Source organism: Camelus dromedarius, chromosome 23, assembly GCF_036321535.1.
Source record: "Camelus dromedarius isolate mCamDro1 chromosome 23, mCamDro1.pat, whole genome shotgun sequence".
NCBI classification, from domain to species: domain Eukaryota; kingdom Metazoa; phylum Chordata; class Mammalia; order Artiodactyla; family Camelidae; genus Camelus; species Camelus dromedarius.
Window position 1 is genome coordinate 19895128 of NC_087458.1, and position 17204 is coordinate 19912331.

The 17204-nt window shown below is 39.3% G+C and overlaps 1 protein-coding gene across 1 annotated transcript in view; it reads right to left on the reverse strand.

Annotated features, from left to right (window-relative positions):
- SLC9C2 (solute carrier family 9 member C2 (putative)) overlaps positions 1-17204 on the reverse strand; it is a 66020-nt gene that overhangs the window by 10046 nt on the left and 38770 nt on the right. The window contains exons 18-23 of the mRNA XM_064477995.1: positions 15290-15341; positions 13530-13678; positions 10413-10538; positions 5413-5511; positions 1350-1517; positions 199-330 (exon numbers count right to left, since the gene is read on the reverse strand). Coding sequence (XP_064334065.1) covers positions 199-330; positions 1350-1517; positions 5413-5511; positions 10413-10538; positions 13530-13678; positions 15290-15341 — 726 coding nt within the window. The remainder of the gene's footprint in view (positions 1-198; positions 331-1349; positions 1518-5412; positions 5512-10412; positions 10539-13529; positions 13679-15289; positions 15342-17204) is intronic.

The window sequence follows — 17204 nt, forward strand, 5'->3', positions numbered from 1 at the left end:
AGCCTGGGAAAATTAGCTGTCACAAAGGGACTGATGACCTACAGGAAGTCAGGATAAGAGAGTGGTAAAAATCCTGGAATCCTACTTAAAAAAAATCAAACATGACCTTCCTTTCTGTTTTTGTCTCCAAAATATAAAATGCATTTTGTAAAAATACAGTAAATAAAATTTCATTCATATTTTAACCATGCAACTCACCTCGTCAGCGAGAGCTGATTCAAAATACTGACAGGCAATACTGAGAGCAAGCTTTAGCCATATTTTATATTCCAGGGATGGCCAGAAGACATCAAAGCCTTCGTATAAATCCTCCAGGGAGATAAAGCAGGCCTGAAATGACAAGGTTTCAAGCAGTAAGCTTGATTTGAAACTAAATTACAGGATTGTCTAAAAAAGATGCCTGTAGATTTCATCTCTACCTAACCTCCTAGAAAAACTATCAACTTGAGTATGGTAATTACAACACTCTGCCATTTAAGTATAAGAGGATAAAATGTACAGCCCAATTAAAGCTACAGACTTAATAATAGGCCAGGAAAATTTATACCAATCAATAGCCATGATAAAGGATATGGCTCATGAGCCCAAGATTAAGGAACTAAGCCACATAAACTTAGCTATTTTTATTGCCACAGTAGGTAAAGTGGGCTCATTCACAGCATTTGTTTTCAGAGCAAAGTGATAATCTGAATAAGGAAGACGATTCTTTCAGAAGTCAACCTATCTGAACTTCAATGAAATTAATTCAGCTTTGCGAATACATTTACGCCTCTATCCTCTTCCAAAAACGAAATGGTATGAAACTCACAAAGCAACATTCGCTTCCGTTTGTCACACTCTGGACCCTGCTCTAGTGCATTTAACAGTTCCCAAAGCTTGAGAATTCCTTGTAAGTGGGAACTTGGGCTCATTTCCATTTGAATTCCCCCAGAGCTGGCCACTTATTTGTTAAATAAACGTCTTACTTAGCAAGTGAAAAGCAGAAGAGAGTTGGAAGACAAACATTCTTTAAAAACACTGCTCTCATTTTGGGGCCATTTATTGAGCACCTAAAAGTGGCAGGCACTTTGCATATGCATTTTCCTTATCTTCATAAAATCAAAAGTTAGCTATTTTCTCATTTAATTAAAAAAAATGACAAAGAGTCAAAGAGTTAAAATATTTCCCTCCAGATCCCACAGCAAGGATGCTCCACCCTTCTCTCACCTAGTCTGCACTGTTTCACAACAGCTGGTTGGGTGAGTAACTAGGACATTAGAACCCAGAGGAAGAAAACGTGCTGGCATCCCTTACTGACTTGAGGAAGAATTAACTAACAACCCACAATACAGACAGAACCAGTTTCTTGCCTGTAAAATAGTTTCACAGATGGCAGTGTATTCAATTTCACGCTTAAGCAGACAGCTCAGCTCTCCAATGATGTTCCCACTAGTACAGTACTCTGTGAACCTGATCACGGACTCTCTCCCAGCCCTTAGGCTCCTGTCTATTCCAAAGGTAGGAGGTGAACTCTGCAACTGCAAAGGGAAAAAAATATGCATAGGGAAGTACAAAATTAAAAGCCCTTGACCAAACCCTAGGAGCTCCCGCTATTTCTCGCAGTTATTACAACGGAAGTGTGAAGGAAAAGCTGGGCTGGTCTAACAAGTTAACTCACAAGTCTAAGAATGTGAAGGAGAGGCTGGGCTCGGCTAACAAGATAACTCACAAATCTAAGTATCGGAATACTGATCTGAGTTCTGCTGGACTAACTTGTAAATCTAAGTTAATTAGTGTTGGTTTGCTGTTCATGTTTTTGCTAGCCAGCTGGATTTTCAAAGATATATTTCTGGCTTTGGAATGTTGGTTTGCTGCCTTCCTGCCTCCACTTTTGTGATAATGATGCTGCTAAAGCTGTCCCATGCCTATTGGCCGAATACCCCAAGCTTGTACTTTACCCTATAAAACCTCATGCGCACGTCTTGGAGGTGCTCAGAGCTTCGGAGCAGAAGCCCCTCTGAGCCCGCCGGCATAACACATCTGAGTACTCCAACCCTCTGAGTGGTGCTTGTTTCTTGGCTGGCCTGTCGTTTCCGTAACAGAAGGAAAAGATTCTTTAAGAATCCTTTCAGGTGTGAAGGAGGAATTAGGCTTCACAAAGATCACGGTTTCTTTCACATTTCAACTCTCTAAGGCAAAGGTTGTTTCTAATCTTTAGCTTTATAGATGACCCCTATTTACCATCCTTACATAAAAATTCTAACAAAAGTAGTCACTGCCGTCTTCCACGAAGGCAAGCACCCACTCTGAGTCTATTAGATATTCTTAGCATAATGCGCTAGTGTCTCGGGTGGAAAAAAAAAAACCAACTTTCAATTCCTTGGATGCATAAATCAGATACCATGAATTAATATGCCTCCAAAACAAGCCATGATTTCAGCAGAAGCCTTGCCTCCCTTAAGATGCTCAAGGGTAATTATCATGAGACATTAAAGGTTTTTAGGATGAACACAGGACATTGGGTTACTTCAGGAAAAGAACTGGTAAGTGTGAATGGGGGTAAAAGAAAGGTATCAAATTTCAGGAGGAAGATGCAGCTATCAAACAGAGGATTACAGAAATTTCTAGAAGGTTTAGCTGCAAATGCAAGAGAAAGGCTATTGTTCAAGACACAGGAAACGTGGAAATGGTCACAGAAGGAGTTGCTGTATAAACTGCACCCTCTCCTAACAGTCACCATTCAGACTTTTAGAGGCATTCATGTTTCCAAAGGACTTTGACCTTTTTTTTTAATTTAATTTTGAATGCAGTTCAAAGGTCTTCTGAGTAATGAAGAATGTTGGCTTTTTACAAACCCAGGAAAGAGGATAACATCTGTGGTAAGCAGAATTCTAAAGAAGTCCTTCCAAGACCCCTTTCTCTTTGTTATTCAATCAAACCATTAATCTAAGAACTGCTGTGAAGGGATTATAAAGAGATGATTCTGGATAATCCTTTGGGGCTCAATATAATCACATAAGCCCTCAAAAGCAGAGCAGGAAGTAGTCGTCAAAGAGACGCAGCACCATGGAGAGGACTGGATGTGCCTTCGCTCTGAGATGCACCTGCACATGGACCCAGGAGGAGCTCTGGGAGATGGAAGTGGGTGCCAGCTGACTGCCTGCAAAAAGCAGGGAGGTCTGGCCTATCTCTGTAAGGACCTGGATTCTACCGCCAACCTCAGTGCGCCTGAAAACAGATTTTGCCCCCAGAGTTTCCAGAAGGGAACACTGCCTACAGACCCTTTGATTTGGGCCGTATGAGACTCAAGGAGAGAAAGCAGCTAAGCCTATGGGACTTTTGAAACACAGGACTGTGAGATAATAAATTTAAGGGGCTAGGTTTGTAATGATTTGTTATAGCATTTGTAGAACACGAATATAACATCTTCAGCCAAAATATCACTGGACTTGTATTTTAAGAAGCCTTAGCTAGTTCGGTCATTGCAGGAAAATTTCCCCAAAGAAACATATATGCCGCAGCTTTTATGTGTGTGATTTTGAAGGAGGATTAATAAAATGGCTGCACTTAGGCTAACAGATTGCTTGTTCTTATGCTCGCCCTTGAAACTGTCAACCGACCTGACTGACTGGTTGCTACTCACAGCTCCAGGCCCACTGTTAAAACTAAAGCTATTGATCTTACTGCTTCTACTTTATTCCAGTAATCAAAAGCTATAATCATGCTTGGTCTCTGAGCTGATCTTCAGGGAGAAAAGTCACAGAAATGTAACCTTAGAAAGCAGGCTAAATACCAAGAAGACCACACCTTGAGATAAAGAGATCGAAAGAGTGACAACTGCTGGCCTCTACAGAATTGGTTGCCTGAAGGCATCCTGACACCATTCTAAGTCGGCTGATGAGAAAATGATTCTGTTGCTTGCTATCGATGCTTTATTGTTTGAGCTATGGCTGTATAACCACCCTACACCGTCTCCAAGATGGGTTTACAGTTCTGAAGGCACTAGCCTGCTATGAGTCCCCTTTGTCCGGCAAAGTAATAAAGCTGTCTCTTTTCTTCTAAGCTCCGAAATCCGGTCTCTGAGTTATTTGGCTCATCAGGGACGGGGGCCGATCTTTCGGCAACAATTTGACATGTTTAATAAATACTGATAGCAGGGTAGCAGTATATTTTTGTTATGATTTGTTATGATTCTAATGGGAACATAGCACAATGGCTAAGCACATGGGTTCTAATGGAAGCAGCCTAAAATACTGGCTAAGGACATATCCATGTCTGGAATATGATGCTATATGTTCAAAGTCATCTGCAACTTCTTACTGTGTGCCCTTGGTGGGGAGTTGAGGGTGGGGGGAGGCGCAAATGAATTGATTTCTCTGTGTACCAGTTTTCTCACAGGGTTGATATAAGGATTAAATGTCATAACATATTGCCATCCTTACCATCCTTTTAAAAGTCACAACTAGCCTCTTCATCTCTCCATCATCACTAACACCCTACATATATTTAACTTATGTATTTTGTTCATTGTCCCATCTCCCCCTATGCCTCTGCTAGAAATTAAACTCTAAGCAGACAGGGATTTTTGTTTGTTCTGTCAATTCTGTGCCTTAGACTGAACAATGACTGCTGCATGATAGTAATGAAGTAAATATTTGTTGAATGAATGAATGAATAAAAAGTGCTAGACACTTAAGTGCTATACATGTGTTACTTAGTATTATATTTATTATAAGTTTATTTCCATGATTAATTTTGGTAATTTTGGAAACACCCATTCCAAAAATAGAAAACCAAATACATTAATTGCACTATAATAAGGCTTTGTCACTTATCACCATCATCTAGGATCTGGGGATTATTTGGGTCATAGCTGGGGCTCACCCATGGATTCAGCTACTCTTATTCAGTTTCTGAAGGATTCTTGTCCCTATCACACTGCTGACACCAAAGGCCTCCTATTGGTTAAAAATCCTATGATCTTCATCCTATTTGATCTCTTGGGGGGATCTGACACTGTGGTCTATTTCCTCATTCTTGACTCTCACTTCCTTTAGGTGAGTAACCCAACCACTCCAAGTATTGGGTTCCTTACCTGAACATCATGGAAAAGACTGTTCCTCCTGGCATTGTTGTGAGGAGTAAGTAATAATTATGAAAGCATTTTGTAAAGTAGGAAGAACCTTTCAGATAGTGTAGATTATCATTACCTCTCAGCTGTGGTGTTCACTCTGAGCAGAAACGGTTTCATTTGGAAAAGAAATTATGTTAAAAATTTGAAATGTCTAGGTTCCTAAATTTCTCCTTATGTTACAATTACATATTTCAGAATACATTTTCAGTAAAGAATAGTCCCTGTACCAGAAACTAACACAGCATTGAAAATCAGCGACACTTCAACTGCAATAAATAGATAAAGAAATAGTCCCTTACAATTGCCATTCCTGAAATAATTAAGTAGATTCCTTGCGGCATTTCACCTTCTTTACAAATGACATCTCCATAGTCAAAATAGGCAAGTTTGGCTCTTTCCTGAAAGAAAAAAAAGAGAAGAAAAGGAAAGAAAACAAGAATCAACACAAAGGCTTCATAGCCTACTTGTCTAAAGAGAAATAAGATTTTAAAGCTGAAAAGTAACATATAAACACAAACCATATTCTTTGGTTTGTTAATGAATTATAACGTGCTGACAAAGCTCATTAACTTTTACGGGAAAAAAGGGACAAGCAAGCAAACTGTAGACCTTGGGATGAGGACCAAGCAGAGTGACTGTGGAAACGCCTGATAAATGCTGGGTGGCATACGTGTTTACAAGAAAATGCTATAATTAGGATCAAAGAGACAGGCACAGGGCAATTTGGGGGGAAAAAAAGCATTCAGAAAAACCGCAGGACCCTGTCGTGGATGTCTAGGCAAGACTTTACAGAGGAAGGAACAGCTAAGCTGAGACCTGAAGGAAGAGTAACAGACAGGATATGAGGAGGTGAAGACCACTCAAGGGCACAGGATTCAGTTTATGCGAAGACTCAGAAGCAAATAGAGTACCTGCACTGAGGGTAAATGCAGAAGATTCAGCATGTCTCAGGCAGGGAGTGGTGGAGGCCAGGGCTGAAGTTACCACTGAGCATCACTAGGCCAAGTGTCCATGGTTCACAATACTTTTAGGGATTCACAACATTTTAGTTTCTTTTAATATCAGAAGGAAATACAAGAACTTTTAGGTAGAGGAAGATGTTTTAATAGTAAAATATCCATCTTTATACTAAAGCAATTATAAAGTATAATTTTTTTGTTTGTTTGTTTGTTTTTGTTTTTTTTTTTTTTTTTACTGAGGAAGAGGCCCACGAAGGCAGGGGTGCCTAGGGCCCACAAAAGTCAGAATGCAGCGTGGGAGAACATTGCAGGGCTGGAGAGGTGAGCCAGAGCCAGGTCTGCAGGGTCTCACAGGCACAGTAAAGAGTGTAGGCTTTTCCCAAAACCAGGGGAAAGCCACTGATGGGTTTGTTACAGGAGAAATAGGATGACAGATTTGCATTTTACAGAGATGTGTAGGAAACGTATTTCCAAATCACTCACAGTGGTTATCTCTAAGCGTGGGAGGAGTGAAAAGCTTTCATTTTTTACTTCTGAATTATTTGACAGCATTGAAATAAGCATGGATGACTTCACAATATTTTTAGAAAGCTCACCTAGAGCCAATTATCCAGCTTATGTATTATTCAGGCCTTGGTTTTCTACCATTTTCTTCAGGCTTATCTTTATAGACTGTTACCTTTTTAATTAACCATAGCAGCCGGAGGATGAAAGAAGGGAGGAGGAGTGAAAATTAAAAACAGTCGTGGCTGGGATGGAGACCAAGACTGAAATTAACGTCTACAGTAGAGGGTGTCTGTTTTGATTACGAATGGATTTTAGTCATCCCCGTAATTCCTGGGCAGTCCCTAATGAGAATAATGCCCATGTTTTCCCAATTTATTACATTTTTTTAACCCTAGTGCAATCTGATTTAAATGGCTATTAAAAGCCAACATATTAAGGAAAAGGGTCATGTAAAGAGTGGGAGATGTCCATAAGGGGACAGAGAGAGTCCAACAGCTTTGCGTATGCCTGTCAGGTTAAGGAGGGGGAGAAGTTTGTGCTCTGGTTATAGACTCCCCTCAGGTGTATGGGAATCTTGAATTTATGGAGTTATCTTCTCACTGTTTTTCCCAGTCCTCCCCCATTCATTTCAGGATGGTGAATTAGTTATACTTGTGGAAAGCATTATCTATAAAGAGCTAAATTCAAATTTTGTTTTAAAGTTGGATATTTTAAAAAATTGAACAGGATGTAGATTGTAATAAACACCCTTTAGGTATCTTCCTCCCAGTCCAGGCCCATCCGTCACCTCCCGCTTCTGTTTATTTGAGATCTGTTTTCCAAACTATCACCTGTGGCCCCTGACCAGCAGGTCTCCTTGTCCTCGCAGCCACACGTGTACTCCCCAAAGCTGGACATCTGACTCAAGCTAAGCCAGTTGGGTTTCTCTCTCAAGAATTTAAACTGAGAGACAAAGAGCCTGGCTGTTGAGAACTGAGTCATCATTGTAAGAGGAAAGGTCCACAGATTCCTGCCACCTACCCCGAGATTGGCCTGACTCCCACCCTGCTTGGGTTAGCTAGTCAACTGCTTCTTAGTTTCTGTATACCACCACAGCATCCTTTCAAACAAAGCTCCCCCTTTGCTTAAACTAGTTCAAGTAGGGTTTTGTTACTTTCAATCAAAGGAGTCTTAATTTAACTAAATTTGAAATCAATTTCAAAAGAAAAATTTAAAAATTTCTGGCATGAAGAAAACACCGGTATCTTGAAATCAGATATTCAAGGCTCAGCAGAAACTCCACTATGATCGCTGTCTTTCTAGAAACACAAGGAAAACCGCCCTCATTATGGACAGTTGCCTTATATATCTCCATGCCTAGATCACAAGGTATAGCACAACCAAATCTGTGCTAAAGCAAGAACCATTCTTTGTCACAGTGTCTCCCTGCTTCCAAAGATCTAACAGGTTTTAATAAGTTGACAAAAAATATTATATACCCTAAAATTCCTACCATGCCATTTAAAACTAAAGCCACAAACGGGTGGTCCATAGGTCACATCCAGTCCACAGATGTATTTTGTTTGGCCTACATAGTATTTTTAAAATTCTGAATTGGTTGCCAAATTTTACAGATTTGGAATTTTCACATTAAAACTCAGATTACGGATCCTCTTTTTAAAAATCTGACCTCTATGTTATTAAATCTAACAGCCAATTTTCAGTCTTCATCTTATTTGCTCTCTCAGCCTCATTTGACATAGTTGATCACTTTCTCCTCCTTGGAATTCTTTCTTCACTTGGCATCTGAGATACTATTCTTTTTTTCTCCCTCCTACCTGATGAATAATTCCTCAGTTCTTTTTTTTCTGGTTTTATTGAGATATAATTGACATACAGCACTATATAAGTTTAAGTTGTACACCATAATGACTTAACATACATATATTGCAAAATGAAAACCATAAAAAGTTAATATACATCATCTCATATAGTTACAAAATTTTTTTTCCTTGTGATAAGAACTTTTACAATCTACTCTCTTAGCAATTTTCAAATATACCATACAGTATGACTTTATACCTATAGCCATTATGTTGTATATTACAACCCCAGTATTTATTTATCTTATAACCTGGAAGTTTGTACGCTTTGACTCACTTCTCCCATTCACCCAGCTTCCACCTCCCACCTCTGGGAACCATGAATTTGATCTCTTTTTCTGTCCTCAATTATTTTTTGCTAATTCCTCCTCATCTTCCCACCTCTAAATGTTGGATAGCTCAGGACTCAATCCTTGGATGTCCATAATAATTCCTTAAGTTATCTCATCAAGTCTCAGGACCTTGACTATTAGCCCTGTGCTGACAACTCCAAAATGTCTACCTCCAGTGTGGCCTCGCAACTGAATGCCAGTCATGTATTTAACTGCTTACTCAACACCTCCACTTGGATGTCTAATAGCTTTCTCAAATTTAACTTATTCAGAATCAGACTGTTATCTCCCCCAAATTAGTCTTCTCTTCCCCATCTAAGTAGATAGTTACTCCATTTTCAGGCTGTTTTCTATTTTCAGACTAAACTCCTAGAAGTCATCATTTCTCTAACACTCACTCCATCAGCATCGAAGCTCTCTCTTCAAAACGTATCAAGAGTCTGATCACTTCTCACCATTTTCACTCACCCAAGGACCTATCATCTCATGCCTGCTTTACTGTAATCACTTCCTAACTGGTGTCTTTGGCTTGCCCTTGACCCCAGACAGCCTGTTCCCAGCACATCAGCAGGTGATCATTTTAAAACGTCAGTTCGATCATGTCACTTCTGTGTTTAAAACTTCTCAATCCATTTCCATTTAATTCAGAGTAAAAGCCAAAGTCCTTACAATGACCTAAAAAGTTCTCCAAACTCAGGTTCTCCACAACTGCTCTGGCTTCACTTCCTCCCTCCATCACTGGTCCTGCCACAGGGGGCTTAGGGACGTTCCTTGGATACAGGAAGCACGCTCCACCTCAGGTCACTTCACTTGCCTGGAAGACTTCTCACCCAGATATCTACATGGTTCACTCCCTCACTTCTTTTAGGACTTTCTCAACTGTCAACTTATCAGAGCAGTCTTCCCTAACCACCCATATCAAATAGCTGCCCAACCATATTCCCTTTTCTCGCCAGCATTTCTGATCTATCTGACAGACTATTTATTTACATATTGGTATGTTTATTGTCCATCTCCATCCATATAATATAAAGTCCATGAAAGCAGGGACTCTCATTTATTTTGTTCACTGTCACATCCCCAAACCTAGAATAGTCTATGGAGTATAGAGGATATTCAGTAAGTATTTGTTGAAAGAGTACAAATTCCTATAGCAACATTCAGCTGACTTTAGACAGAGCATGAATTCTTGAATATACCATAGTCCTCACTGTTCCTTATTTATACTCTACCCAGATGGTTTTACTTTTATATTATCTGCCTTGCCAGTATAGTAATTTAAAAATGGAATTCAGACACTAAAAAAAAATATTTTCCAGAGTGTGTTGTAGACCTTCTGTTGTCCAGAGGTCTACAACAGAAAATAAGATGGTACTGGTAATAATCAGGTAACATAGATAACTCATCCTAAGCTGATAGCAATTATTAAAAAAAAAAAATCTTTTCCCTTTAGGCTCAGAATGAAATCTATGCTTCCGAGTTTTCCTGGGCCTCCATTTTGACTTACCCTTCATTGGCCATTACAGGATCCTTACTTTGGATAAATTTGCTTTTTTTTTAAAATCTTGCATTAGGGAGTGGAACAGATGAAAAATAATTATCATTGAACCTGAGCCAGAATAGAAGACAAAATATTTACCTTGAAGAACTCAATGAGAACATCGTTATTTTCTAGCCAAATGATATTATTAAGGTATTTGTCAGGAGTAGGGGGTGGGATTGCCATTGGAAAGTTATTCAGTGCTTTTATTTTTGCAAGAAGTACCTAAAAACACACAATCAAAATAATGGTGATCAGATTCCATAATAGAAAAGGGACATTAGGTAAAAATAAATAAATACGTAAATAAGATACTGTTATGCAAATTTAATCATGATTTTGACTCAGAGCTTCTCTCATCTAATTTTTTTATATTTTATTTTTTCTGATTGAAGTAGAGTTGATTTACAATGTTGCGTTAGTTTCAGGTATATAGCAAAGTGATTCAGTTTTGTACATATGTATTCTTTTTCAGATTCTTTTCTATAATAGATTATTACAAGATATTGAATATAGTTCCCTGTGCTATACAGTAGGTCCTTGTTATTTATCTATTTTATATATAGTAGTGTGCATCCTTTAATCCTAAACTCCTAATTTATCCCTTCCTCCCCTCTTTCCCCTTTGGTAACCACAAGTTTGTTTTCTATGTCTGTGAGTCTGTTTCTGTTTTGTAAATAAGTTCATTTGTATTATTTTTTAGATTCCACATGTAAGTGATATCATATAATGTTTATCTTTTTCTGTCTGACTGACTTCACTTAGTATGATAAACTCTAGCTCCATTTATGTTCCTGCAAATGGCAAGATTTCATTCTTTTCTATGGCTAAGTAATACTCCATTTTACATATATATATATATATAATATACATATACCACATTTTCTTTTTCTTTTTTTTTTTTTTACACATATTCTTTATCCATTCATCTGTTGATGGACACTTAGGTTGCTTGTATGTCTTGGCTATTGTAAATAATGCTGCTATGAACATTGGGGTGTTCAAATTATAGTTTCCATCTTTTCCAAATATATGCCCAGGAGTTGAACTGCTGGATCATATATATGGTAGCTCTATTTTTAGTTTTTAAAGGAACCTCCATACTGTTCTCTGTAGTGGCTGCGCCAATTTACATTCCCACTAAAAGTGTAGGAGGGTTCCCTTTTCTCCAAACCCTCTTCAGAATGTATTATTTGTAGACTTTTTGATGATGGCCATTCTAACTGGTCTCTCATCCTTTAAATTGTCCTGTGACCTTTTTGGTCCCTATTCTCCCCTTATTATTATTTTCACTGATATATTAACTCATATTGAATTTATCATCTTTACAATTCAATTAGCAGTTGTATTCTACTCTGTCTTAATCTCAAATTGTCTAAACTTCACAGTTGATTCCTGTATGATTTAATGCCAGGTTCTCTCAAATTTTTTTCTTCATGTGTATGATTTGCTTCTCTAAATTCTTCTGATTTTGGAGTATATAGTTTTAGTTTTGTGGCCTCTGAAAAGCCTTCTCTGGCTTCCCCCACCAGTAAGAGATAATCTCTTATTTCCCTTTTTCTCACGGTATCTCTTACAAATCTCCCTTATGGAACTCATTATATTATATGTAGTATCATTATTTTTACTTGTATGTTGTATGTAACTTTTGTTGATTGGCTGAATAAATGACTAAATGAAATAATGAGCAGAGCCCATGGCCTTTGGGGTCAGTGTTGTGCTCATTAAGTATCCCAATCTCCTCCAGAGTCCATGACATAAGTAGGTATTCAACATACATTTACTCAATTAAATTGACTAGACTTACCTAGTTCCTTATGACCTGGGATTGATAATTATATCTCTTTGGTGAAAACTAGGCAATTAGTAGGCTTTCAATAAATAACTGTTGGAGGATTACCATTATCTTTCCAAACAAACCTGTAGTGAAAAAAACGATCCCCTCTTTTCATAAGGGGTATTTTTTATTTATTTTGATTAATGGGCATCATTCAACTGAATCTTATGTAATCTTCAAATTGATGAAAACACACAAAAATACAAAACACCATGTGCACAGAGGTGTAACATGAAGAATACTGTAAAGCATCCCCTTTTGTCCCTCTGACAGACACTAAGGAGAAATTATGTTATGCATTTAGTCCTTTGCCATGATATTACAGAGACAAAAGAGGTAGAGCTATAAAGGGGAAAGCTGGCCTGTCCCACATCCACTTCCCTCCCTTCTGGGGCCATGGAGAGGGGACTATGTCCAGAGAATGCCCAGAAGCACAGTCCATGGTGGCCTCTGGCTGAAAGGTGCCAGTGACAAGAAAAAGCACATGACACACGGCAGTGGCTTATCATTAGGAAAACAGGCAGGATATGGGCCCAGAACTTGAATTTTCCTTCTTTATGCTAGGAAGCAGAAAGACTTTTGAACAGGATAGAAAGAACATTCCAATCTGCACAATATGCAGGCTAAATGGTGTATGTGATTGAGTGATGGGATTAAACATTCAACATTTTCCCCTCTGTCTTATGTTCCTAGTATTTTTGCAAATGTATAATTTTTCAGAAGTCCATTTATCAGCTAACCAATTAGGGTGTCTTCCCTGTTCCTCTCCTCTCAGAATTGCCCCCTCCCTGAAATCCACCAACACACACACACACACACACACACACACACACACACACAGGTCCCCTACCGACTACATTAACAATATATGATTACCACCTCCCTTGTCACAGATTATGGGACTGGGAAGAACATATTCCACCAGTAGACAGAGAGGCAGAAAAATCTAGTGAGTTTGTAGAGGGAGCCAAAAGAAGATGCCACAGAGGGCAACCTGGTTAGGAAATGGAGAATCTGAAATACTTTGGAGGTCGTGGTACAAGCCTCTTCCCAAAGTCTGGCCATGTGGTCTGGCCACCATGGGTTCTGTAAGGCACTGTGTGTCCTTATAATAAATCCTCCAACACCATTTCTTTGCTAAACCTACCTCAGGTTGGTTCTGTTATTTGCAACCAAGTGGTTTTGACACAGAGTGCACTAGGTGGCATTGGCACTAGTTGCCACTGGCATTAACAAAGGCTTAGGCAACTACAGAGTTAACACCTGGCATGAATTGCTCTTTTTCCAGTGTCCCTTGTTCATTACACTCTGCTGGAACAACAATGCAGCCTTGGGTGGTGGCTCATGGAATCAAGCAATATGGAAAATTACTTTATTACCTTATTCAGCTCAATGCCCTCGTATTTATCAATAATGCCTCTTGACCAAAGGAAGGTGAGGCTTTCCAGAGCTTTAGCAATCACGTTCCGGATCGCCTGCTTAGTCTTCAAAGCAATGACAACATCACGACCCTCGTGTTCTATGAGTCCTGTAGCAAATAAAACTATCAGTAAGCAAAGAATGCAGTAACTGTAATAATAACTAACACTCGTATAATAGTTCACAATTTTCAAAGTATTTACACAATATTCTTTCATTCCTGTTTCATACAGCACTTGTGAGGCTGGTAGGACTGAAGTTATTTTCATCTCCGTTTTATGGATGAGAAAATTGAAAAAGGGCTTCCTTTACCTGCTGAGAGACAATCCCTCCACCTTATTTCTGTGGCACCTCCTACACATCTCCACCATGTCACTCATGGCCTTGTAGTATGATTATATTTCCTTATTTGCCTCATCCTCCATATTATATAATTTTCCATGGGTGGGTGAATAAATGAGTGAGTGAAAGAGCCCCTGGACTTTGGCTGGTGGGTCTTTCTGAGATCAGATTGCACAGCTTTTCCTCTTTAACGAGCATGAGAAGTCATGGAATGGACTGGGTGGGAGTCGAGGCCAAAGCTGCATGTTTCGTCTTTGTAATCCTAACCTTGAGCACAATGCCTGACGTCTGGACGGGACTCAGTCACTTTTTACCTGTAATGAGCTGAGCAGTGAATTGAAGGACAACGTGGCCAAGAAAGAGCACAGGTTTTGGTGTCAGATACACCTGGGCTTGAGGTCTACCTGGCCCCTTGCCAGCCATACGACCTCAGGCGAGTTAACCTTTCTAAGCCTCTATTTCATTATCTATAAAATGAAGGTGATAATAGTATTTGCCTCATGGAGTAAGCATAAGGATTAAATGAGATAATGCATATCAAGCCATTGACACAGCCCCTGACATAATTAGCGTTCGATAATCAGTTGCAGTAACCATATGGGTACAGGTGCTCCCTTTTACATGATTGAATCTAGAAAACTCTGGAATATTCCATACTGATCTAAAACATAAGACAGCAGCTCCTAGACCACTGATCTTTAAAAGCGCAGAAATAAAAATCTGCCTAATACATAAATGGAAACAAGGGGCCCAGGATTTTCTGAGATAGTGCAGAAACATTCTGAACTACTGTCTCCAAACTTACAGTTTCATTCATTAGACCATGTTCTTTCAGTTTTGATATGGAAAGTACGAACCTCGTAAATCCATAGGGCATCTTACAATGTCCTTATGAATACAAAGTGGTTTTGCTTTCTTTCTTTTATAATAATGTCCATTTATTAAGGGCCTACCATCCACCAGGTTCTCACACTGACAGCCTGGCCCACAGTCCCCTTATGAGAAAAGCAGATCTAAGAAGCTTCGTGTAAAATCCTAGGGCTCCTGCTGTGTGTTTCAGCTGAAGCAGAGTGACTGTAGATGCTTGAGAAATGATATCCCTTGCAACCTCACATTCCTAAGTATCCTTGCAAACAAAGTAAAACAAAACAAAAACAGCCTTTGTCAAAGGTAATCTTAGTCTTTTTCTTACAACCTTAAGGAATCTGATCTTGCCAGTTTTTGCACACCTGGCCTATCACATGTGTTCAGGAAATGCTTATTGAATGACTAAATGAATGAGTGAGTGGTTGAATAAAAGCATGAACTTGTCTTCCTTTGGTTAAATTATGGGATGATAAGGTGCGATTTCAGGAAATCAGATATTCCAACCACCTACCTAGCTCCTTGACAGCATCTCGTTTGTTGGTTTCCAAAATTTCATATAATTTCTGTAAGAAGTTAAGAAAAACATTCATTTCTAATTACACCAAGTACATTTCAGGCTTTAAAATATGAGAAAAAGAAGTATGGTAGAAGAAATCTCACTAAGTTTATGATTTGGGGGAGATATTTGGCTTAATTCTTCCCTCTACGTTAATTCTGCTTCTTCCCCCAGGCTTGTACTCATAGTCCGATAAATGCTGTGTGGTCAGGAGCGTACATAACCACTGTGCCTAATATTTCTCAGGAAGAATTAGTGTGTACTCCGCTGTACGCCAAGGAGAGCTCTCATGGATACAGCCCCACTAGAGGATGGCCAACAGAGTGGCTGTCTGGGGAGTCAGCCTATTGGAAGCACAAAAGCAAGTGGAATAAGGACAAAATGGTGTCAAATAGTTCATGTTTCCTGCATAAATGACATAAAAGAAGAAATAGCTCCACTCTGGTCTAACCAATCTCTGTTCAATCACGCAAGAGGTATTTGTCAAATGCCGACCATGTCCCAGGCGTGGCTCTTCATGGAGCTTACCTTCTAGTTTTGAGTCTTTATGGAGCTTGCACTGGACCACACTAACAGCCCTGGGACTGAATAACTGGAAGTTCTCTGGGGTGACAGGCTACAGATGACTGAAATTCTGCACCCGAAAAATGCATGGTGTAGTGCTATTTACAGGGAACAACTGGTTTGATATCTAAAGTTTAAGCAGTTAAAGTTGAGTGTGTGTTGTGGGGTTTTTTTGTTTGTTTTTTGGTTTTTTTGGTTTAGAAAAATCACGTCATAAATCCCTCATTTTGAATACAGGAATGAGGCATACAGTTTTTATTAAATTGTTTCTTCTCTTGCTAAAGGGGAAAGGGCAGAGGAGGGATAAATTAGGAGTTTGAGATTAACAGATATACATTACTATATGTAAAATAGATAAACAAGGACTGGCGGTATAGCACAGGGAACTACATTCAATTTCTTGTCGTGACACGTAGTGGAAAAGAACCTGAAATACATGTACATGTATAACTGAATCACTTTGCTGTACACCTTAAACTAGCATTGCAAGTCAACTGCACTTCAATAAAAAATAAAATTTTTTAGAAGTCACTTCTTCTCGCTTGGTAACATTGACTCAATATTGGGAAAGTGCCAAATTATTAGCCTGTACATGGCACCTGTATGCTGTGCTCCAGCCCTGCTTACAGAGGTGCACAGGCAGCTGCTAAGCCCCCTTCATGCCAGACTGGACCTCCAGCAACTCTGTGAAACTGCCAAAGTACGGCCTTGCCCAAGAGAGCAGAGGAACCAGCTCACGCCCACAAAAAGAATACAATCATGAAAGCCTGGACGCATGGGTGACTTCCCTGAAGGTGAGCGGCCACTGGCCAGTTTCTAGAACCCTGTCACTTTCAGAATAAACATCTGTTTGATACCTAAACACATCTCAAAAAGTCATTTAAATCTTCACTAAAGTCTCCTTTAAAAATGCCAAAGGGGAATTTGTTTCATCTCTTATATTTCCCAGCAACTGCCCCCAAATCTCTGTGCCTTCACTCAAACTCCTCAAAACACATTCTCTGCTCCCCTCAGTGGCTCTTGTCTTTCTTCTCCCCTCTTCCTGCTTCTAAAATCTTTTCTCCTATGAATAGGCTGTCTCTGGAAAGTGGTAGGGTGGTATAACTTTACAACTAATTTTCAAGTGGTCAAATTATGCATGATTATTTTTTATTACCTCTGTTGTCTTCTGTATGTGTGTGTGTGTGTGTGTGTGTGTGTGTGTATTCTAAGACCTTACCCTTTCAGCCATGCAGAGCCACTGAATACTCTTAAGCAGAAAATCACACACAAAGCTTGATATAGCCCTTTTAGGAACCTCACTCGA